The following is a 22,858-nucleotide window of genomic DNA, read 5'->3' as shown; positions in this document are numbered from 1 at the left end:
AGAGCTTCTGCCTAAGAGCTCATCTCAGTCTCCCCTCTGTCAGGTTAAAGCCATTCCCCCTTGGCCTGTCCCTACAGGCCCTTGTCCAAAGCCCCTCTCCAGGTTTCTTGTAGCCCCTTCAGGCACTTGATAATAGTGGACACCAAAGTTTAACAGCAGCTAAAACCCCTGTGACATACAGCAGCAGCAGCAGCGACACAGTTGGAGGTAATTTAAGCTTCACTCACATTGACACAGCCTTCGAATCCATGCAGGATAATTTTAGAAATCTCTTTATAAGCAAAGCCAGTATTTCCTGTGCTCAAAGGGTGCAAGAGCCCTCCAAAATACAAATAAGAATTGAGGTTTCTTTATGACAGAGATCCAAACTATTAGATTTCACAGGGAAGAGGGAGAAGACCAAGGGGAATAGGGAGGGCATCCAAGATCAGATGCAATGTCAGCAACTCCGAGAGGACTACACTGGAAGTAAGAAGCATTTGAGCCAGGGTCTGTGCACAGTTCCCAAGGGATCCATCAGAGGCAAGCTGGAAAAGCAAGCCTGAATTCATTGAGAGGGGGAAGGCACTAAAGAGCTGTAGTTTAGAGTCATGGAATCCACTAGGTTGGAAAAGACCTTTAAGATCAAGTCCAACTAAAACTAAAGCCCAGGACTCTTTGCAGGTGCTGCTACTCCCAAAATGTGAGTTCTGCAGCACCCAGTTCAGGCTGGACATTCACTCACTACAAGAGGCTGAAAAGGTGGTGGGAGGAAAGCACAACAAACCTGATCAAAAGCTGCAGAAACCACAAGCAAGGAGAAGTTAAAAGCTGAATACAGAGATGAAGGCTTGCAGTCAAGGACAGATACTGAAAGAACGCAAACGTTCAAGCAAGCAAAGCAACTTGAATTGAAATGAAGCTTGACCTGCTCTTTAAGATTAAAAATAAGGCTGAAGATCTCTGTGAGAGCACAGAGATGTTGTAGAGCCTGGAGTGCTTGAAAACAGGTGACACAAACTCTGGGACTTCTACTTAGTGGAGCAGCGAGATCAAGCAGTGCAAGAGGCTCTTCCACCCCAGTTGTCTTCTAGAGCTAAAGAAGAACAAAACCAGGGAGGGAAACCCCGAGATGCCAGCAGCACAGCCTCTGCTCACACCTTACAAACACTTGGTGCTCCTCTGCCCCAGCCCTGCATTTCCAGAGCAACAATCTTGTGAGAAAAGGCTCTGCCTCTGTCACCAGTGGGACAGACACAGTGCAACCGTACAACAGGTGAGACAAAACAGCTATTTGCTGTTTTAAAATCATGGCACAACTGCCTTATTCTGTATAACCCACAGAACAGCAAGACATGATCCTCCTTGCTTTATGATGTGACACAAAAGTTATGTTAAGTGTGCCTCTACTTCCCAGCTCCCTGCCTAACCAACCTTACTGCAGGCTTTGGTGCCAGCCAGAGGGATCCCCTTCACTGCTGCAGCACACACGGAACTCCAAGGGAGCATCCTTCCCTGCTGAAGTGTGGCCATAAAGAAGAAGGAGATGGCAAAAATGCCACATCCCAGGCCAGGTGCATAGGGCTTGGAGCAACCTGGTCTAGTGGAAGGTGTCCCTGCCCATGGCAGGGGGTTGGAGCTGGATGAGCTTTAAGGTCCCTTCCAACCCAAACCAGTCTGGGATTCTGTGATTCTATGACAATACAACACCATTAGAAGCTGCCTCACATGCTACTCACCAGCGGCCCACATGTTCCACATCCAAAGTCAAGCTGGCTACAAGGCTTTTCTACCCCACATCTTGTTTACAAGTACAACAGGTCCTAGCAAGCTTTCCAAGCAGCACTATGGTCAGTATCTGCCAAACACCTCCATTACAGAGTGCTGGAGGACCTCCACATGGCTGTATTGTCCTTGCTCAAGCTCACCCCTATTTAGGGTGTCACCCCACTGCTGGAGCCTTGGCATCATCCTTCCCATACACCTTTTATCATGAAGAGTCCCAATCCCCATCAACTTTTATCACTTCAGAGAAGAACAAAACATCTTTAGATTTCCATGCCTTGATCTCATCTAGCCCATACCAGCACTGTACCACCAATACATACCACAGCCATGATATGCTTTAAGGCAGTCTTTCAACAACTCAAGCTACTTAACCAAAAATAAACCATCCCCAAATCAAAATCAAGCCCCCCTGTTGCTCTATCCCTGATCATCATCATACAAAGAAAGAAACCCATCCTAAGGGATTCACAGTCATGTCATTTTTAGGGAATGAACATCAGCTGGTCTTTTTCCTTTGACATTTAGCTAATAATTGTTTCAGCCAAGTAATCCGACAGCGCTGAGCTCAGTAGCCCATAAATGCCGCTGGTGTTTCACTGAACGCTAAGACAACACTTGCTGCTCTCCAGCTCCCTGGTACATGTGGTTACACACACACGAGCCTTCATCAGCCCTCCAGCCCTCTTGGAACCCTCAGATGAAACAGCTGAGGACTTGCTCTGCTTAAACATAACCATATGCCCCACACCACCCCATGTGTGCCTCCCATGCACACACCCAGAAACAGGGAGGAAGGAGGGAGAAGGGAAGGAGGCAGGTATCTCCTCTTGACAGTAAGAGAACTGGAATTTGATTCTCATTAACAACTCCCAGCTGACTGCTACTCAATACCTCCTTGAGCCATCCAACCCAGGAACCTCACTTTCAAGCTTCCCAGTTCCAGATGTACTAAAACCTTCGATTGCACCCTGAAGATTCCTTTTAGTCAACTCAATATCATTTCACTGATCCAGTGACGCTCCTATCCCTTAACTTTCACCCAAGCTGGGCTTCCATTTTCCAAAAGACCTCTTTTTGACCCAAGTTACATCTGCTTAACACAAAACAGGTCATCCTGAACATCCCCCCTTATTACTCTGCATGTCTGCTGGGAGCTCAGAGCCCATCACCAACCCCTCCTCTCTCACACTCAGTGTGCCCTCTTGCTTATCTAAGCTGCAGGCTCCTAATAACTCCTCTGGGATGCAGAGGAAGTCCAAATATTGCTTCTTCTCCATTGACAGGCTATGCAAAAGGAACCTGGCTGCACTCCCTAAGCTGCCTGTTACCTGTTGGCTCAGCTGCTGCCACGTCATCCTCACCAGGGTGCTCAGCACTTGCTGTACAGAGCCACGGTTGTTCTGCATACTTGGAATTAGTTATAAAAGCCTCTTGCTGGAGATAAATGTGTCTAAAAAGCATAAAGTATTTCAGCAGGGACAGCATTACTGGTAGCTGTGCTCAGTGGGAAGGAACAAGACACTTCAGAGGGACAGCCAAGGTGAGGAGCCTACAGACAGACACTGCTAAGTAGGGTCCATGTGAACAGACAGCTTTTAGCAACACAAACCCTCCCTGGACATCCTGCTTTCCATGCACTTGGGCTTCTCCGCACCAAGGGAGAGGCGCACTGGGGCAAAGAGTCCCCTGGCCAGCTCCCACCATGCCCCAAAGCCATGATCATAGTGCCCAAGGTCCGTGAGCATCCACGGAGCGATACAACCTCTTGCTTCCTCTGCCAGCAAGAGCAAGGCGGGGATGCAGAGAGCGCCAGGACTGCAGCAGGAAGATGCAAGCCAGAGGCTTTACGCTGGATAAAGGTTCTCCCACCCAGCAGATGCAGTGGCACATTGCTGAGATGATCTTGTAACACTCCCCGGTGCCATTATGCTACCTGGTTAACCACACAGTGAGACGGTAAGTGATGCACAATGCCTCTTACCACAGCAGGAATCTGGCAGAGAAGTTACACATCTGCACTTCATAGAGCTATTTTCTACAAGAAATGCTTCTGCTTTATCATCTTTAAGAAGCATTTTCGCTAAGAGGACAGAGACGAAAAGCCCTTCCTCCACCAAAACACTCCTTCACACATGATGATTTGCTTTGTCATGCCACTTTAATACGTGCCCAGCAGCCTCAGCTGGAGAATTAAGGCAGATCTCCGGGTGAGCACACAGGAACTTCCCAATACCTGCACGCATTAAAAGAATAAACGTTTTTTCGTGTAGCAACCTCAGCACAGGCCAACAAACTGTGCACAAATCCATTCCCATTCCCTGGGATGCTGCTGGAGCTCGCTCCATTTTGGGTCATACCAGGCAGCTTCAAATTACATCACATCTGATCCGGTGCAAGGAAACACAAGCTCACCGCGACCAAAAGCAGCAGAAAGAAAGGGGAAAAAAACACACACCCGGGATAAGCAAGGTACCGCACACCCAGCGTGGGGACAGCAAGGCCACGCCGGGGGGAAGGAGCCGATCCCAAGATCCCGGGATGCAGCTGCTGGTCCCTCAGATGCTGGAGCTGCTCACACCTCAATGGGGTACTGATGGAGAACAAAGAGAGGGGATGCGGGCGCAGAGCGGCACCGCTGGGATGCTGCTCCAAGCGGACTGGGACCTGGAAAATCGGTTCTGTCCAGCTCTCTCCCTGTCTCCCGCACCCCTTCAAGCCCGCACATGCCCTTCACCGGGACACGGACACTGACCCCCCTCAGGACCTGCTCTCCCGAGGCTCGACGCGGACACAAGCTGCCCCTCGGGTACACACCGGACTACCGACGGCCCCAGGCAGGCTCCGCCGGGTTACAACAACCGGAGGCACAGCACCCGGTCCCCGGGTGGGCAGGTGCGGGCGGCGGCCTTGCCCGCGCCGGGCGGGCCCGGACCGGTGTCCCGGTCTCACCTGCTCGGCACCGTAGGCCGTGGCGAATTGGACAAACTCCTCCACCCGCACGAAGCCGTCGCCATCGCGGTCCAGGGCGTCGAAGACGGGGCGGAGGCGCGGCTCCTCCTCGGGCCGGGCCGGGGGCTCGTCGGGGCAGCCCCCCAACTCCGGCGGGGACCACGGCGGCGGCCCCAGGGCGGGTTCGGCGGCCTCAGGTACCCAGAGGCCGGGCTCCGGTTCTAGCTCCGGCTCCGGGCTCGGCCCGTCCGGCCACGGCCCCCGGGGAAGCGGGGGCTCGGGCACGGCCGCCGGCGGATGCGGCTCCATTTTCACCGGCGGCGCTCAGCGCCCGCCGCCGCCCGCCCCGCCGCTGCCCGGCGGCCATGCCCCGCGGCCATCACCCGCTCACATCGCGGCCGCCCGGAGCGGCGCTGCCGGTACCGGGGAGGTGATGCCGGTAGCTCCGCCCGCTCCCGGGCGCAAGGCTTTGTGCGAGGCGGCGCCGGCCCCGCCCGCAGCACCGCCACCGGGGACAGCCCCGCTCCACCCGCCGCCACCAGAGACAGCCCCGCTCCGCCCGGCGGGAGGGGCGGCCCCGAGTGCCTGGGAACGCGGCTGCTCTCCGCGGTCCGGTGGAGGCGGCGGCGCCGACAAACAACCCAGCCGCCCGCCCGCGCCGCCGCCGCCGCTCTCTAACAGCCGCCAGTGAACCCCCAGATCCAACCCGGCACCGCCGCAGGAGCGGCGGCCAGTGGACGGTGACGTAACCCGCCTGCCTGTGTCTAGGCCCCGCCTACCCGCCCTGACGTCAGTGCGAGGCCGTTCGGAGGCCACGCCCCTTCCCCCCGCTCCGGCGTGCGCGGGACTCTTGCACGTGCTGCCTGTTCCCACCCGTGCCCACCTCCGGGGGGACTGGCGGGGGTGGGGGTGGGGACACCGGGGCCTGCGCACCCCTCTGGAGGGGGGGGTGTAACAGCGCACCGGGGGACCCGGCCCCTCCAGCCGCCCCTTGAGCCCCGCCCTGGGGTCGGGCAGCCCAAGGCTCCCGGTGTTATCCACGCGGCTGCTGCCGTTCCCAGCCCAGTTCTGTGCCACCCAGCACGGGCCGCTCTCCTTCCTCGGCCTGATCCTGCCCCCGGGGCCCGGGATGTATCTCCATGTGCCCCATACCCTGAGGGGCTGCCTAAAGCCAAGGCCTCTTCCAGGGACCACAGCTTCTACACTCGGGGTTAGTCCCCACCTCGGCTGTGTGTGGTTAAACACGATACGGTTCCGTACACCTGAGAGCAGGACACTGCAGCAGGGACCAACGAAAATCAAACCCGTACCTTCTCCAGCAGAAAATACTCATCCTGACACCTGGGAAGAGGGATATTGTGCCTGGAAGCAAACCCCAGAAAACACCCAGGCAAAAGACCTCAGTTCAAGCACCACATCCCCATCTCCTCTGACAGGGTCAGCAGGTCTCCCAGAGAGTCTTCTCAGCACCTCTGTCCTGGAGCACTGGGACCACACAAGGCTCTGCTGGCAGGAACAACAGTTTTCCACCCTCCCTCAGGGCCCAGTTTGGAGCAGCAGGATCAGCCAGCGTGGCAGGGCACATGTGCAGGCTTTGCTCATGCAGCAGCAAGTTGCTGCAGCAATGCTCTGACTAAAGACTCCTAAAGCTCCTGATGCTACTGCCTCACAAGACAAGAAACATCTGCATTCCCAAGCTTCCATCAGCCAAACCTTCAGGATCATCCTCTGGTGCAGTCAAAACTGATGAGAGGTGTCACAGCTCAGGGTGGAAGTTCTTTATTCATGGCCTGGAGGAAGGAGCAAAACCTGGCGAGTATACAATGAAGTAGGAAATGCAATCAAGTAGGAAAAGCTTCATGGAATTCAGGATAAGCTTAAAAACTGCTGTCAGCAGCAGAAGGCTGCTGCACACAGCAGCGTGTGTCCCCGCTAGGTGCTGGCACTAGACACAGGCTGAGCTCTAGCCATTTGGTAGCTCAGCACCTTGCTAGGGAAGGAGAGGATTTCATCTAGCCCTTGACTGACCCTCAGCTGTAGTGTCCCTGTTGAGGAAGGAGACAGCCTGACACTGCCGTGACAGACAGATGGGTGCCAGACAGACAACTGGAGACCTCAGGCTCCCAAGAGATACGCTGCTGTGACCTCCGACACCAAGAGCCAGCTCCAGTGGGATGTGACCTCACACCACCTCTGCTCCTGCATCCATCATCTATGGCAGCCTCCAGGGACCAGTGCCCCATCTCAGACCTGCTGACAGGGGCCAGCCTGGCCCTTGTTTCCCCTCCTGGAACCACCAGCTCCTCCTACCATGCAGAGCTGGAATCAGAGCTGAACTGAACCCCAGGCCCCAAAAGAAGCTGCTGCTGGCGGTCCTGAGCAGCTCTCAGGCTGAGATGGGGGACAGAAGAGGAAGAGGACGGATAATCCATGGGTGGCACTGCCTGGGCCTTGGGAAAGGTCAGGAGAAAAAATCAGAACACAGCCTGCTCACCCCGTGCTGTCCCTGCACCCTCAGCCACATCAACACAGAGGAAAGTAATGGCACAGAACGGTGGGGTGAAGGGTGGGCTTGCTCCCCACAGCTGATGCAGGATCAGCAGCATCACCCCCCACCAGCCATCAGCTCCACTGGGGAGCCAGGCTCTCCGAGGTGTTCCAGCACAGTAGCGTTCGGTCCCGTTCCTGTCCATTGGTCAGTCTCAGGCTGTCCATCAACGATTTTTGTTTGCTCCTGCAGCCCAGAAATCTGCAAGACAGCATAGGGGTGGGTACAGCCCTGCCCTGCTCATGGGGCAGCACCTGCAGAGAGGGGAAGGAAGGAGATCCCTCTCCCAGGAGGCACCAGCTCCCTTCCCACCTCTGCAGACACAGGCAGTAACACAACATGCTGCAGTAACTCATGCAAGGAAGGAAGGAAAAGGGAGGCAGAGGCTGTCAGGACTCTCTGTGCCAAATCCTGCTGGTGGGACACAGAAAAGGGGCATCCTATCACTTCAGGGGACACACAGCAGTGTCCAGACAAGCATCCTCCAGCAGAACAAGGGGTACCATGTCAACTGCAGGCTCAGAGGAAAATCCAGTCAGGTCTCCTGCCCTTCTCACCTCATCCCTAAGGATTGTCCATGAGGATACAGAGATGTTCTCCATTTGCTCTGTGCCTGCTCTGACCACACCACAGGGTGTGACCCTGTTCCTCAATCCCAAAAGCAGAGGAAGGTTTGAGAACAAGCACTGCCAAACTGGGAGCTGGGCTGGCTGCCCTCACCCACAGACTCCAACACCCAGAACCTGCCTCTTCCCTATCACAGTATGTGCCTCAGGAGGGGCAGAGCCTGGCGCTGGTGTAGGACAACCAGGACACCTGCAGAAGGTAACACTGTACCCTCTGCAAGAGCAGTTGTACCCCCAGTACCATGGGGCAACAGGATTTGTGACAGAGGCCCTGTTCTAGTCCCATGGAGGGGAAAATGCACATCACCTAGAGTTTAGCAGAGGATGAAGCAATACCCAGCAAGGCAGGGAAGCTGTTGGCAGAGGTCAGCCAGCTCCCACCATCCACAACCAGGGTGGTGCCTGTCACATAGGAGGAGAGGGGGCTCGCCAGGTACAGCGTGCTGTGGGCGATCTCCGTCTTGTTCCCTGCGCGCTGCAGGGGTATCATGTCGAAATGGCTTGCTTCCTCAGCAAACTTCCCACCTAGGAGAGGGAGAAGTCAGCCTCAATCACAGGCCCACCAGCCAACCACCACCTGCTGCCAAACACTGCCTGGGGCTTGCCGAGAGCCCAGGGAACCTGGTGAGATCCTGGCACAGCCCTGGGGAGCTCAAACCCATCAGTGGGGTTTGTACTGCACAGTGAGCTCAAGACAGGACCCTGCAGAACCTTCCCAGCCTCCAGGGCTGAACCAGCACTCCACTGATGGACTGCAACCACCAGGCAGGGCAGCTGGCTGGGCTGAGCATGTTACATCATCCAAGCTCAAAAAGCTTGATGCTTGACAGACTAAAATCAGTGCCCTGCAAGGTACCAAGGACATGGGGAGGACTGCCCCCCATAAGGGACACACCAGTGCAGGCAGAGGGCAGCCGTGCTCAGCAGCAACAGCCCCAAGAGCTGCACAGTACTGGTGGTCTCTCAGTCTCCTCCCAAGCAGATGCAAGGAAACCATCACCAAGGCAGAGACAGGAGCCCCAGGTTGCCCTCACCCAGCCGCCGGTAGCCCTCGGTGCCAGTAATGGGGCCCGGTGCCAGGCTGTTCACTCGGATGTTGTTGGGTCCCCACTCCACAGCAAGGTGACGGGTCATGGCATCTGGGAAGGGATCACAACAGGATTGAGAAAGGAGAGCAGAGCCATTCCAGTAACGTTTGGAGGACACAGTAGACTGGCCAAGAGCAAAGGGCCCCAGAAGAGCCCTGAGGGAGAGAAGAGCCTAATCCCAAAATCAGGCATGTAGTAGCCACACCAGTTCATATTCACCTCTCCCAAAGGATGTCTTCCCACCCAAATATTTGGGAAGAACTGGCTTCCTTACTGGTCCCACACAGCTCAGAGCCCCAGCAAAGACTGTTTAGGTACCTATGGCAGCCTTAGCAGTACCAGCATGCACCTGCAGGGCCTGCCCTCGGTAGCTCAGTGTTGCAGTGATGTTGACAATGACTCCACCGTGGTCCTGAGGAAGGAAAGGAGATGTGGTGTTAGGCTGGGAGCTGCACAAGTGCTCTAATGTCAGAGCAGTGAGACAAGAGCTGTTCTGGCAATGCCAGCTGTGCACTGCTGAGGCATCACTGGGCAGCACTGCCCACCTGGCCTGACTGAGCTGGGGCACCCAGTGTGGACCTTCTAGAGAGTGGGGAGATGCAGGGCATAAGCAAAGGCCAAGGGAAAGCAGAGGAGCTGGAAAAGGAGCAGCAGATCACAGCTGCTTCCCCAGCACGTGGCAATGGGAAGGTGCCACAACAGTTAAAGTTCCAGGGGCAGGGACAAGCAGGATTCCCAGTCCCTGTGAGGGAACAAACTGAGGCTGAGCAGGGTGGGTGGCAGCAGCCCAGTAGCACAGCCCTGGGTACATGGGTGTTGTGCTCCCTTCTGCCCTCCATGCTTCCCTCAATTTCTCAGGAGCAAAGAGTGGTTTGTTTGACAATAACCCCCTGCCTACAGGAGCCCCTTCACCAAGTCCTCTGGCTCTTGTTCCACTTACGTGGAAATACTTCTCAAAGAGGACTTTAGAGGTGTTGAAGGTGCCAATGGTGTCAATATCTATCACAGTCTTGAAGGCATTGAAGGACAGGGCACTGGCTGGGCACAGGAAGTTTCCTGCAGCACCTGAAGAAAAAGCAGCCAGGACAGAGTCAGGACCAGCTCCAGGAACAGGCAATGCCCTTCCTGGCAGGGAGCCTGTACCAAATCTCCCCCTGGCCACTGCAGCAGCTCACCATTGATGAGGATGTCAATCTGTTTGAACTCTCTCAGTGCCTCATCCACTGCTGCTGCGATGGTTTGGGGCTGCCTGACATCAATGGACAGAGGCAGGCACTGCTGGCCTGTGGCTGCCACCAGCTTCTTGGAGGCCTGCAAACCAGAAAGAGACTTGAGATCCTTTCTGGGACTCTCTTCTTCATCAGGGGTTAGTCCCAGAGCAAGAAGTCAAGCAGGAGCCACATCAGCAGCAGCACACAGCGAATGCTGCAGGCAGGGGACAGACCTGCTCAAACACAGCTCCAGCACAGCAGCACCCTGCAGCTAAAGCCCTGCAGTAGCTGAGAAAGCTCCTACAGCTCCTCCCAAACAAACTCGAGGCTGCCCCCGGGCCACAACTCACTAAGCCCAGATACCTCCATGACCCTGCATCTACATAGCACACCCTGTGCAACATCTCTGCAGGGCAGGTACAATGGTTGGACCCCGACAAGGCATGAGCCAGACATAAGTAACCTTTACATTCCAAATATGTCAGTAGACAAAAGGGCAGAGCAGCAGTTACCAGGGTGGCTGTTCTAGAGGCAGCCCAGGCCAGCTCTGCAGCTCAGCCTTTGCCACAAACCACCCCAAGGTGCCCATTAAGAACATGTTTTCCCCCAGCTAATTCAGCACAGGGGACCCTGAACTCAGCAGTAACCCTGCACAACACCCAGTGATGCTCTGTGTTCCTGCTTGGGCTTGTCAGGCCCCTCTGCGGGAAGCTTTGAGCACCAACCAACCCACACGTATGCCAAGAGCCTGGGCGAGCAGTCCCTAAGGACCAGAAAGTTGCTGAGCTTTGCAGCTTGTTTTCTCACACATGAGCATGAGGGAGTGTGGAATGACAGCAAGCCATGCCTGGGAGGCAGCTGGACCATGCCAGCTCACCCCCAAGCACTGGGTTTGATCCTTGTTATATTGCAGTGAAATCCACACATGCAACCACAAAGCTCTCTGATGTCAGGCTGCTTTCAGCCTGAGACCACAGCACAAGCCATGGTGAGGAGCGGACACTGTGACCAGCCAGACTCCAGCTGGGGTCAGACACACCAGGGTGGGTGTTTGCTCTGCTCAGCTGCCCCAAGCAGAGATAGCTGAATGCAGCTTCTTCAGTCAGTGTGTTCCAGACCTGCATCTTCACCCCCAAACACAAGAGAACTGAGATGCTAGGGCTCAGCATACCCACCTCAACACACAGATCCCTTGGCATGGGGATCTTCTACTCAGAGCTGAGATTCAACTTTGACCTTGGGCCCTGCCACTCCCCTGCTGACAAACCTTCCCCACAGTTTGCTTCTTTCTGTCCCATCAACAGAAAGGCAACGTGGTATCTGGAACAGACACCCCTAAAACTGGCGAGGGAAGGCACCAAGTTCCACAATTAACTGAGTTCTACTGTAAGATGTGGTGGTTGCAACCTCCCCTAAACCTGCACCTAACTCCCATCACTGCTGTTACTGAGGCACCTAGGACATCACAGAATCCCAGACTGGTTTGTGTTGGAAGGGACCTTAAAGCTCCTCCAGCTCCAACCCCCTGCCACAGGCAGGGACACCTTCCACCAGACCAGGTTGCTCCAAGCCCCATCCAACCTGGCCTTGAACACTGCCAGGGATGGGGCAGCCACAGCTTCTCTGGGCACCCTGTGCCAGCGCCTCAGCACCCTCACAGGGAAGAACTTCTGCCTAAGAGCTCATCTCAGTCTCCCCTCTGTCAGGTTAAAGCCATTCCCCCTTGTCCTGTCCCTACAGGCCCTTGTCCAAAGCCCCTCTCCAGGTTTCTTGGAGCCCCTTTAGGCACTGGAGCTGCTCTAAGGTCTCCCCTTAAGGAGCCTTCTCTTGTCCAGGCTGAACAAGCCCAGCTCTCTCAGCCTGGCTCCAGAGCAGAGCTGCCCCAGCCCTCGCAGCATCTCCATGGCCTCCTCTAGGCTCACATACACTGGAGGGACCCTGCCATAGGCCATTTCTTCTGTTGCCTTACCAAAGGCATTCCCAGCTCTCCCTTCCCTTCCGCTGTGTGTCCCAGACTCACCTCCACCACCCGCTGCAGGTTCCGGCTTGCAATGACAGTCCGGCAGCCGTGCCTGCGAAGAAGGGCAGGTGAGGACCTCGCAGCGCTCCTGGTAAGCCACCCTGACGGCCGGCAGGGCGCTCCCAGGGGCTCGGCAGGTGAGCGGTGCCTTGAGGCCCTGGAGGAACCGCTGCTCCTCCGAGCCCGCGGGACTCCAGGAGCCCCGGCGCACCACAGCGGGCACCGGGGCCCGGCAGCGCGCAGAGCCAGCGGCACAGCCCTCCCCACCGCCTCAGGGCGAGGGAGGCCGGGGAGCCCTCCCGCTCACGCCGCACCTCATGAAGATCTCTGCGATGCGGAAGCCGATGCCCGACCCGCCGCCGGTGATGAACGCGACCTGGCCCCTGCGGGAGCGAAGGCACGGTCAGAGCTGAGCGCCGGGCCCGGTCCCTAGCCCAGGCGGCCCCGAGCGGCGCGCCCGCCGCAGCCCTTCCCCGGGCGCCCCCCTGGCCCGGCACTCACGCCAGGATGTCGGGGCTGAAGAGGTGCCGGTACTCGCGGAGGCACTCATCGCTGTCCACGTCCGGCGGCGGACGGGAGCCCGCTGCCCCCTCCGCCATGGTGCGCGATCCCCTCCAGCACCGGGACCCCAACCCGACCCTTGACCCTCCGCGGCGAGGCACGGCTCGACAAAGCCGCACAGCCTGCTGGGAGATGTAGTCCTCTCGGGAGCACCCGGCACACTCCGCATGCGGAGGCGTCATCAGGCGTTGCCCGGCAACAGCGAGGGGCCGGAGCTGCGTCCCGCAGCGCCCCCGTGTGTCCGCACAGCGCCAGGTGCATCCCATTGCATCCCAGTGCCCCCCAGCGACAGCCCAGCGCATCCCGGTGCTTCCCAGCGCCCTCTGGGGATATCTCAATGCATGCCTGGGACCGCTCGGTGCATTCCAGTGTCATCCAGGGACAGCCCAGTGCCTCCGACAGCTTCACAGTGCTCCCCGGGAAAGCCCAGCTCACCCCATAACTTCCCACAATCAACCCAGTGTCAGGCACGGCCATCCCAGTGCCTCCCAGAGCTTCCCAGAATCGCTTCAATGCCCTCCATGGACACCTCAGTGCTTCCCAGACCTTTCCCACGCCACTCCAGTGCCTCCTGGGGATACCTCAGTGCATCCCAGAATTTCTCAGTATCACCCCAGTCTCCCAGTGACATCCCACGGCCCCCAGAGCTTTCCACTACTGCCCCAGTGGCCCCCAGTGCTTGCTGGTGGCACCCAACTGAGTAGACCAGAGCCTGGGCTGGAGGCACTGGTGTTTATTGAAGGGCTGCCCTATGGCCCATAGGTGTAGTCCCGGTCTCCACTCTCCCAGGCCACCAGCTCATCCCTCTGGAACCAGAAGCTGATCTCCCGCTGGGCTGTCTCCACCGAGTCACTGGCATGGACAACATTCCTGTATGGAATGAAGCCAGAGCCGTGAGCAGGGGATGCCATGTCCAGCCCTGCTACCTGTCCCACATGATCCATGGGGTCACTACCTGCTGATGTGCATGCTGAGGTCCCCCCGGATGGTCCCTGCTGCTGCCACTGCTGAGTCCGTGTCCCCCACCATGGCCCGCGTGGACCTGACCACGTTGTAGCCCTCCCACACCTATGGGACAGGGGACACCTGAACCCCCCCCACCCCACCAGGCCCCCCGAGCCCCACATCACAGCCCTCACCATGGCCACCACCGGCCCCGAGGTCATGTATGCGAGGAGCGAGGGGTAGAAGGGCTTCTGCAGCAGCTCCTGATAGTGCTTGTCCAGGAGACCCCGGTCCGCCTGATGGCAGTGTGGGGACACAGTGGGGACACAGGGCCAGTGTTCCCCACCGGCACCCCCGTCCCGGCACCCACTGAGCCAGACTGCCCGGGGGGCAGCTCAGTGGGTACCTGGAGCAGCTTCATGGCCACCAGCTTGAAGCCGCGCCGCTCAAAGCGCTGGATGACTGTCCCCACCAGCCGCCGCTGCACCGCGTCCGGCTTCACCAGCACCAGCGTCTTCTCCTGCAGCTCCGGGGGGGCTGGACGGGGGTGCCGATGTGACCAATGTGACCACCAGAGGGGGGGCACGGGCAGGGGACACGTCAGCAGCACCCCAACCTGCCCGCAGGGCACTGCAGATTGCTGCTCCGCAACTGCTGCCGCAGGGTGAACCCGTCCCCATCCCTGTCCCCATCCTGAGGCTGTGTCCCCCTGGACAAGCTGTGCCTCACAAGGATCCAAGAGATGTGCTGCAAAGCCTTGGCAGGCACTTGGGGACACATCCAGGGCCAGGAAACATCCTTTAGCCCAGCGTGGGATGGGCTAGCTCTGCTTCTGAGACAGTGTCCTTGTGCCAGTGCTGCTGGTGTCACCCGGTGTGCCATTGCTGCTGCCCGGCCTCGGGTGCTTCCCGCTGCCTGGGCACCAGCCTGGGTACAAAGAGGGTCACAGCTCTCCAGCTGGAGCACCATGGGATAGCAGGGTCTGGCTTCACCATCACCCCATGGCACAGCAGGGTCTGGCATCACCATCACCCCTTCACCACACGGGAGCCATGCTGGCAGGAGGGGACATGAGTCCCCCAAGGGACTGCATCCCACCCACTGGAGGTGCGGAGGGGACAGGAAAAAGAGGAAGGGAGAGGGACAGAGGACACCAAGCTGGGCTGTTCCACTGCCAGCCCAGGCTTTGTGCTCCTGTCATGGACTGTGGGGCTGGGCCGGTGCTGGTGGCATCAACCCCACGAGCCCACCGGCTGCTCTGGTGCTGCTGGACACGGACCAGCTTCACTAGGCTCTCACCCTGTGCTCCCATTGCAGCCCTGGGGACACTAAGCCTGGGACTTGCTGGAGCAGTCACCAGCCACAGCTCTGCCACATCCCGGCACACAGGGCTGGGACAGGAGACCCTGGGACCAGCTTACACCACAAAGTGGAGGAGCCCGTGGGCCGGCTGCACTGCCTGGGGCTGCCCTTGGGATGGAGTGACAGGGGGAGAAACATGAGGGCAGGATGGGTATGGGAGCCCCGAGGGACAGAAGACTGAGGACAGAGTAGGGACAGAGACCTGGTCCCCAGGGTCAGCACAAGGATGGGGACAGTCACCTAGGGGCAGGGCATGGTTGGGGAATAGGTCCCCGGGACAGGAGAGGGAAGGGGCTGGGGACAGAACGGGAATGTGGGCAGGGACCAGTGCCCAGGCCAGGATGAGGACGGGGTAGGAGAGGAAAGGGGCGGGGGTCCCGGAGCAGGACGGGGCCGTGTCTCACCGGAGCCGTAGCAGCGGGGCCCGGGGGGCCGGCTCGGGCCCAGCTGCCCCCGCAGCAGGCCCCGGGACAGGCAGCGGCCCAGGGAGCCCATGGCGGGGCCGGCAGATCGGACCCGGCCGCCCCGTGCAGGATTTAAGGGCCCGGCCGAGCCCGGGGACGGGTCAGCAGCTTACCGGGTCCCTCCCCTTAAAGCAGCCGCTGAGACCGGGGCACCCCGGCCCGGAGCACCCCGTAACGGGGCGCCTCAAGCGCTGCCGCAGTGAGAGCAGAGCCTGCACCCGACCCTGGGGCAGGGGGAGCCCGGACCCTGCCACAGCCCAGCCCTGCTTCTTGTCACATTGCGCAGGCAGCGGGGACGGGGACAGAGGCACCTTCCTTCACCCAGGCTCTGCAGAGGGAAGAAGAGAGAGTGAAGCAGCAGCAGCGATGGGCACAGCCCTGCGGGCAGCAGAGCACGGTGCTCCCCGTCCAGCATCGCCCCAGCTCGGAGTCGCTCTCCTTAGGGCTGAGTTAAACCAGTAAGGGAGCTGTGCCCTGCAGGCAGGGCTGTGCGGCCGCAGTGCTCCGGGGTCAGCCCCAGCCCCCCGCTGGGAAAGCACACGTTATAGAGCTATCAAATACCTGCAAGCTGATGGAAAACCCTGGTCAGGCCGAAGCTGTTTTCTACCCTCTGATAGCAATAATGGGTGAGGTACATCCCCGCTGCCTACAGTGAAAGTTATGGGGTGGGAGGGGGCACAGCGAGGGCAGAGGTGAGTGTTTCCAATGTGCATTTTACTCCTTACTCCCCATTTCCTTTCTTACTTCCTTCCTGCCCCCCCAGGTGTCCCCAGGCCCTGGGAGAACATCTCAGAAACAGCCTGGGGGTGACCTGGGGGACCCAGGCCCTGCTCTGCACCATTCCAGAAACGGCCCATGCAGCATCTCCATGGACAGAAATGGATCAACAGCTTGTGCAATAAACAGCGGCACCCACCCCATAGAGGGGGCTCGAGGTGGGGAAAGGGTTTGCTCCAATGCCTGCAGGGAAGGTAGGGAAGGGGGTTCTTTTATTTGTGCACGCAGAGGAAGCCGGGGCTTTGGCCACCTTCCAGCTGCTGCCCTTGATGCAGGGGCAAACATGTACTTTCACCTCTGTCAACCAGAGGTTTTGCAAGAAAGAAGCACCAGCACCAGTGTGGGAGGACAGCAGTGCCAGCAGCACATGAAACCCCTACAGCCTTCCACTGAACGAAACAATGGCCAGGGTGGGAGGTGCAGGGGGGGCAGGGGCTGATACTGGCCCCACTGCAGCTCTGAGGGGGGCAGAACTGCTGTGGGGGAGCAGGGGACAGCTCAGACTAGAGCCAGGTTTGGACCCTGCACTGCATCTTCATCCACCTGATGACCAACAGGAAGAACATGGACTCAAGGTTTCAGGTGCAGATGATGACATTCCAAGAGTAACTCCAACAACTGCTGCTTTGAGCCATGTGCAGCCAATGCAGGTTCCTTAAATCACGGAATGGTTGGGGTTGAAGGAACCTGACAGCTCATCCAGTCCCAACCCCCTGCCACAGGCAGGGACACCTTCCACCAGACCAGGTTGCTCCAAGCCCCATCCAGCCTGGCCTTGAACACTGCCAGGGATGGGGCAGCCACAGCTTCTCTGGGCACCCTGTGCCAGCGCCTCAGCACCCTCACAGGGAAGAGCTTCTGCCTAAGAGCTCATCTCAGTCTCCCCTCTGTCAGGTTAAAGCCATTCCCCCTTGGCCTGTCCCTACAGGCCCTTGTCCAAAGCCCCTCTCCAGGTTTCTTGTGGCCCTTTTAGGCACCAGAAGCTGCTCTGAAGTCTCTCTGGAGCCTTCTCTTGTCCAGGCTGAACAAGCCCAGCTCTCCAAGAGTTACAGCTGCTGAGAGCTCAGTGTCATTCACCTGGGGAAGGTCAGAGCTCTGCAGCCCAGTGAGAAATCATCCATCACCCACCTTCATGCTGGTCTTCAAAGGTCCATGATTCGTGCAGACAGTGGCTGGCAGTTGCCAGAACTATACCTGGTGAAGCAGGGCTGAACTCTTAACTCAAGCTGCTCACTGAAGGGTTTGAAGCCCAAACATCAAACTGGTCCCAGTTCAGACAGCCTGGATGTGAGGCTCTGCCTGTACACAGGTTATCCAAACAGCAGACATCTCCAACAGCAAACATACACAGAGCAGGATGTTTTCCACAAAACTGGAAATAAAGGTACCATGAAGCAAGTGCTCCTACACTCCAGCCAGATACACCTGCAGCCCTGTTATCCATGTGCAGCATCTCACCCACATCCACATAAATTTATGGTTGAACACCTCCTCCAAGCTTCTCCCTTCACAGTGACCTGTGTTGTCCAAACTATAGAGCTGCCCTGGTAACTGCAGAGAATTAAGACTTATGTAAAGCTCTGTCCTATCTACATGTCTAGTGGATCCAGGGGAAAAACAAACCCTTCCAAGCTGCATGGTCAGAGATTCACAAGCCCCAAAACCTCTGTATCTGACTGGGATTTTAACCTTATGCTCAATGCCACTCTCGGGTCAGTCTGGCCAGCAGCTGGTCTTCAGTTCAGGTCTCCTGTGATGCAACACCCTCAATGTTAGATTTCTGCCAGCAGGCAGCTCTTGGGTCAATACAGACAATAGTCTGCTGGAGGGAATAAAATGATCACAACAGAAAACACAGGTATGAAACACAGTGAGGGGCAGCAGAGAGAAGCCAAAACTGATCTGCAGCAGTCTGGGAGCTGCTGGACTTCATGGGAGCCTTCTGCACCCAGGGCATGGAATGGGTGATGCTGGTCCTCTTGCCTGGTCATGCAGTACAAAACACTCTTTCCTCTAGTAGAATGGCTTGGTAACAGGCCTACAAGGAAACTAAAGCAGGTTACAAGTCCTTTAAAACAACAAAGTAAGCACTTTATTTCCATTAAGCATGTTGTTTTAGTATCACAATGGAATGATGAGAAAATGTTTAAAAAAACCCAAAAAAAAGTCTTTAATCCCCCCAAACAGCGGGAGGTTTTCAAGGCAATTTTAAAAACCAAGGAGTGACAGAAGTGCCAAAACAGTCCCAACATCAGGAGACTCCTCCTCTGAGAGCTGGGCAGGGGCAGGAAGGTGGAATGACACGAAGGTACGAATGTCTGAAGTAGTCTTTGGCGCTTCTGCCTCGCGTTCGATACGTACATGATCTCTCAAGACAACTCCACAGAAATCTCTGGACGCAACAAAGTGCTACTTTAGTAGAACCAAACCCCAGTGAGGACGTTCCTCTAGCTGAGGTGCCCGGCGGTTGGGCATTAAGACACATCCTGCAGACGGTGCTGACTCCAGCTGGGGGCCCTTTGGGTTGGGAGAGGAGGAAAAAGAAAGGAAGCGTGGTGCGTGAATCCCAGAAGATGTGCCCATGTACAAGACACGGCGTCCTGCAGGACTGACAAAACCAGGGAGGAGAGAAGGTGGTGGCAAAACGAAACATGGATCTGTTCCCTACAGTGATCAAAATACGAGTCCAGTGCAGTAACTATAGTTTCACAGTTCCAGGGGGCAAACTGTCGTTGCAGAGTCTGTAGTAACGCAGGTCATTCACCAATCTGTGCACATTCTGGGTAAACGATGGCAGATCCTGGAAAAGATCAAACAACCCATTGGACTGCAAGCAGGAAAGCACCTACAAGCCGTGGGAAACACAAAGGAACCGAGGGCCCAACACTCAGCCCCCTTCTGCTGAAGCCTGAGCCCTGGAAACCTGATGTTCTGTGGCCCATGAACAGGGAGTGGACACAGCTCCATCTCCCATGGGAGAGGAAGCACCCAACAGAGAAGGCAAGCTTCAGCAGATGGAAGCCACAACTTGCTGCACTCCCTTCCATAGGCAGGTTATAGACACCCCCCCCCCCCACTCTGCTTCACACCCATACAGTGGGTTGAAGGAAGTGTGGGCCATTACAGGTACTCTGCTGATGTCTCCACTGCAACCCTCAAACATCTGGCCAGCAGCTGGAGTGAGATTTTGGTGAGGATTTGGGTGTCCCACTCTAGAAAATGTCAGTCTGCCCCTATGAAGACTTCCTCCAGGAAGCACATTCCCTGATTCCCACAGCATTCAGCAGAGATGAGATGGCAGTTCTGCTACCTACACTGAGAACCTGTGGCCAAGTATGAAAGCGTTTAGAACAAAATTGCCTCAAAACACCACCCCAAGCAGCTCATGGCTTCCTGCCACCATGTTCTAGGCATCCTGGGAATACTGATACCCTGCTGCAGTGTCCCCGCTTCGTACCCTGTCCATTTTGAAGTTCCTTCCCAGCACGTTTTTCTGGTTTGAGTCCACACCATCACAGCTGGCCAGGAACTCAGGCAGAAAGGCTGAGTAGAAGCCATCAAAGTCCACTGAGGCCATGTTGTACGTGGCAATGCCAATCTCCTCCTGCAACAGGTCATGTGACTTGTGGACAAGCACCTGAAGTAGCACGTTCACGAACTGGAACAGCATGGTTGTCCGAAAGATCTTCTGCACAGCGAGAGGAGGACACAGTTAGGAGTCTTCACATCAGCAGTGCCCCCACAGGAGGGACCACAGCAGCCAGCACATTGCTCCAAAAATACAGGTTCATCAAGGGCAGACCAGGCATGGCTGCACAGGGCTGCTTCAGCTCTTGTGAGCACAGAGATAGCTTCCTGAGCCAAGCCAAGATCAAAAGTGGCTACAATAAGCTGGATTAGTATCAGCTTTAAAGTTAAGAGTGAGTTTGGCCACATTTACCCTTGCACCTGACCCAAATTTTAAGCAAAGAGCTTCATGTCCCATTCCAACTCCAGCCAGTTTGAGCCCTGCCCTGTGCTTCTGAAAGCCAGGGCATGTGGCAAGCAGCCTGCAGCAGGCAGTTGTTAACATGACAGGCTGTCCTTCAGCTGTGACCACAGATGTGAATTTGAAAGCTCTGCTTTCACAGCCTGACCAGAAGGGCAAGACCCTGGATTCCAACTTTAATCCATTGTGAATGCAGCTCAGAGGTCTAATTAGAGGGTCTGGAGGATGGGTTCTACATGACACTGATGGAGACAACCACCTGGCAGTGACTTGACTGTAAGTATCAGATATGCTGCTGCTGACACAGTGAGAATGCTGGAGGGACTTGGGCACAGTCCCAATAATGATCCCAATTCCTGCTTCCTCAAACTGCAGTGTCACTGTGTGTGCTCTTTGCTTTCCCTCACTGTCACAGGAGGGAACACATCAAGGCTCTGCTTTGACTAGAGCTGGGATCCCTCCTGTGCTTGCTGCAGCAGTCATCAGGGAGGTGGCAATGCCACTGTCACCAGCACCACATCCATCAGGATCACAGAAAGGCTGTGACATAAAAAACCTGACCTTCAGTTTCTGAATAGTTTTAAAAGAAGTCTTAGAACAGCACCTGCCTATTACCATGCACACAGTGTACACTGGACAACCAGGACTCACCTTGTGATATAGCTTCTGCTTGGTGTTCAGCGTCTCCAAATAGAAGAGATTCTGCTTGAACAGGTGAATGTCAGGTTGCAGGAAGGACTGGCCGAACGCCTACAAACAAATCAGAATTGAAGGGGTTTGATGTTACAGTATCAGACATGCCAGGCAGATCATCATTTTCACCCTGACACCAGAACAAGCCCCTGGGAGCCTCTGCTGCTTCTCAGTGAACATGACAGGCAGTTGTAGGGCCGGAAGCATAAACACCAACAGAACACATGGACAGGTTCTGTTCTCAATCCAAGCCAAAAGACCAAGGTGTCTGCACTAAATCAGAAAGACATTAGAGATGGGAGCTGGGAGGCTGACCTGGGCATTACAGAAGCAGTAAAGAGCCTAGGAGCTAAATTTGCTGGATCCTGCTGAACTAGTCTGGTTGGCCAGCACAGACTCTGCAATAAAACACCCTGAGAACCTCTGAAACACTGTACATGTGATGCAGGCACACGGAGTGTGCTCTGTACAGAGACAGGCAGCAGAATTTTACAAGATGCTGCTTCAAGGCATGACGAATGTAAAAGTTCATTTCCCCATACTAGCCATTTGTTAAATGGACAAAAGCAGGCCAAGTCCCTTCAAGACTGAGCCAGTTCTGGACTCAGATCTCTGGTAGAAAGCATCACACAAGCTACTGATATCCTCAACATAAAACACTGGTTGTATGAAAAGCATTTACAGAACATTAAAGAAGAGCTCTGTATCAAAACAACAGGAACAAAGTAGTAAAACAAGTAGTTCAGTATTTTCAACCAGCCTGAAGTTAGTACTGAGATTACCATGTGAATATCTCCCAAAATGAGGTACTTGTGTGGGTTTGGAAGTGTTACACTGATATGGGTGAAAGAAAGATGCTTCGACAGCCCTCTGCCTTCTCTGTTTCCCAGGCAAAAGATACAGGATATCAGCTCACTGACCCTTCACTACCAGATCCAACGGTACAGCGTAGAACAAGTCCATATAAACAAAAAGACATCTTGGTCTTGGGAAACTTTCCTGCACTGAAGGTTGTCCTAGTGCTAACCATACACTAGCAACAGAAGTAAATGGGTCAGCATTAGTAATTTATTTTTACTGCAGGATGAGGCTTGGAAAGGAATTAACATTCCTTCCTCCCCGCCTGCTTCCCTATGCAGCAAGGCACTGTGCCTTGTGAGCACATGAGCAAGACCACTCAGCTCTCATTTCCAGCTGTTCCTGAAGGCAAGACATCACTCAAGACCCCATCACCCACATGTTTAACGCACTGCCACAAGCAGCATATGCTCTGCTGCAGAAAGAGTTACGGACAAACATGGGAATAGCTGTTACCTGCATAATGGCACTGAACTGTGCTTCGTTCTCCATCTGCTCTTCTGCTACTCCTCTTTGGACACTAGCCAGCACACTAGATTTGAAGAAGTACCGCCAGTTATGGTGGAGGACCCGGAAAAGCAGCTCAAACAACTCTGCTTTCACATCAGGAGATGAGCGCTGGGAAGAGAAGAGAGCAAACAGCTCAAAGCAGGCTCCTGTGCTGGAATCCCACCATCCTTGGATCCCATGACTGGTGGCCACCCCCGGCAGTGCTTTGCAGCCAAGGTGCCAGAGCATCAGAGCATTTCCTCCCAAGGCAGGCACAGAACTCAGCAGTTGTTGGATCATGTTAGGAACATGTCGCTGAGTTCTGAGTTTACCTCCTGCTTTGGGCATGTCTGTAATTTTAGCCTCTTTTTTGACGACTCCTGACAAAATCCTCCACCCACACTACTTCCAATTCCCACTGACTTGTTACCCAGTTTTCACTGCACAGGGACTGACATTTACAGCTCTTGGAAAGCTAAAGGCTTCATTGCTCCCACACCCCCAGCAATGCC

At 55.9% G+C, this 22,858-nt stretch overlaps 4 protein-coding genes across 7 annotated transcripts in view; all 4 read right to left on the bottom strand.

Moving 5' to 3' along the window:
• RAB11FIP3 (RAB11 family interacting protein 3) overlaps positions 1–5,033 on the bottom strand; it is a 77,361-nt gene extending 72,328 nt beyond the window's left edge. The window contains exon 1 of one of the 2 annotated variants that reach the window (XM_034065258.1): positions 4,717–5,033. In XM_034065258.1, the coding sequence (XP_033921149.1) occupies positions 4,717–5,025 (309 nt within the window). In that variant the 5' untranslated portion in view covers positions 5,026–5,033. The remainder of the gene's footprint in view (positions 1–4,716) is intronic. The other variant, XM_034065259.1, reaches the window with a different exon arrangement.
• A 1,446-nt stretch (positions 5,034–6,479) lies between these two features.
• Positions 6,480–12,862, bottom strand: DECR2 (2,4-dienoyl-CoA reductase 2). Of its 2 annotated transcripts, none has more exons than XM_034065269.1 (9): positions 12,711–12,862; positions 12,524–12,592; positions 12,210–12,261; positions 10,154–10,289; positions 9,919–10,043; positions 9,297–9,390; positions 8,925–9,029; positions 8,198–8,415; positions 6,480–7,465 (listed from the first exon to the last, which is right to left on the bottom strand). In XM_034065269.1, the coding sequence occupies exons 1-8, from the start codon at positions 12,806–12,808 to the stop codon at positions 8,198–8,200; spliced, it is 897 nt and encodes a 298-aa protein (XP_033921160.1). In that variant the 5' UTR covers positions 12,809–12,862; the 3' UTR covers positions 6,480–7,465. The 2 variants fall into 2 exon arrangements, with proteins under 2 accessions (XP_033921160.1, XP_033921159.1); XM_034065268.1 differs by having other exon boundaries at positions 8,227–8,415.
• A 639-nt stretch (positions 12,863–13,501) lies between these two features.
• Positions 13,502–15,587, bottom strand: LOC101868543 (nucleoside diphosphate kinase, mitochondrial). The gene is made up of 5 exons (XM_005150763.3): positions 15,482–15,587; positions 14,122–14,252; positions 13,910–14,011; positions 13,726–13,838; positions 13,502–13,640 (listed from the first exon to the last, which is right to left on the bottom strand). Exons 1-5 carry the CDS (start codon positions 15,570–15,572, stop codon positions 13,520–13,522), a joined length of 558 nt encoding a protein of 185 aa, XP_005150820.2. The 5' UTR covers positions 15,573–15,587; the 3' UTR covers positions 13,502–13,519.
• A 2,797-nt stretch (positions 15,588–18,384) lies between these two features.
• The window catches only part of XPO6 (exportin 6), a 54,280-nt gene continuing 49,806 nt past the window's right edge, over positions 18,385–22,858 (bottom strand). Inside the window, exons 21-24 of one of the 2 annotated variants that reach the window (XM_031050269.2) lie at positions 22,314–22,475; positions 20,958–21,056; positions 19,776–20,006; positions 18,385–19,118 (exon numbers count right to left, since the gene is read on the bottom strand). In XM_031050269.2, the coding sequence (XP_030906129.2) occupies positions 19,017–19,118; positions 19,776–20,006; positions 20,958–21,056; positions 22,314–22,475 (594 nt within the window). In that variant the 3' untranslated portion in view covers positions 18,385–19,016. The remainder of the gene's footprint in view (positions 19,119–19,775; positions 20,007–20,957; positions 21,057–22,313; positions 22,476–22,858) is intronic. The other variant, XM_005150680.4, reaches the window with a different exon arrangement.

This window comes from Melopsittacus undulatus, chromosome 8, assembly GCF_012275295.1.
Source record: "Melopsittacus undulatus isolate bMelUnd1 chromosome 8, bMelUnd1.mat.Z, whole genome shotgun sequence".
In the NCBI taxonomy this organism is placed as follows: domain Eukaryota; kingdom Metazoa; phylum Chordata; class Aves; order Psittaciformes; family Psittaculidae; genus Melopsittacus; species Melopsittacus undulatus.
The sequence above is the reverse complement of the archived record's forward strand: the minus strand, read 5'-3'. Positions and strand labels throughout refer to the sequence as shown.

Coding starts and splice junctions, on each gene's coding strand:
- DECR2 (XM_034065268.1), bottom strand. CDS start 12,808: ATGGCGGAGGGGGCAGCGGGCTCCCGTCCGCCGCCGGACGTGGACAGC. Junction 10,044..10,153: donor GATTGACATCCTCATCAATG/GTGAGCTGCTGC, acceptor CTTTTTCTTCAG/GTGCTGCAGGAAACTTCCTG. Junction 7,466..8,226: donor CAGCTTCCCTGCCTTGCTGG/GTATTGCTTCAT, acceptor GCTGTCTTGCAG/ATTTCTGGGCTGCAGGAGCA.
- LOC101868543 (XM_005150763.3), bottom strand. CDS start 15,572: ATGGGCTCCCTGGGCCGCTGCCTGTCCCGGGGCCTGCTGCGGGGGCAG. Junction 14,012..14,121: donor TGGCCATGAAGCTGCTCCAG/GTACCCACTGAG, acceptor CACTGCCATCAG/GCGGACCGGGGTCTCCTGGA. Junction 13,641..13,725: donor CTCAGCATGCACATCAGCAG/GTAGTGACCCCA, acceptor CATTCCATACAG/GAATGTTGTCCATGCCAGTG.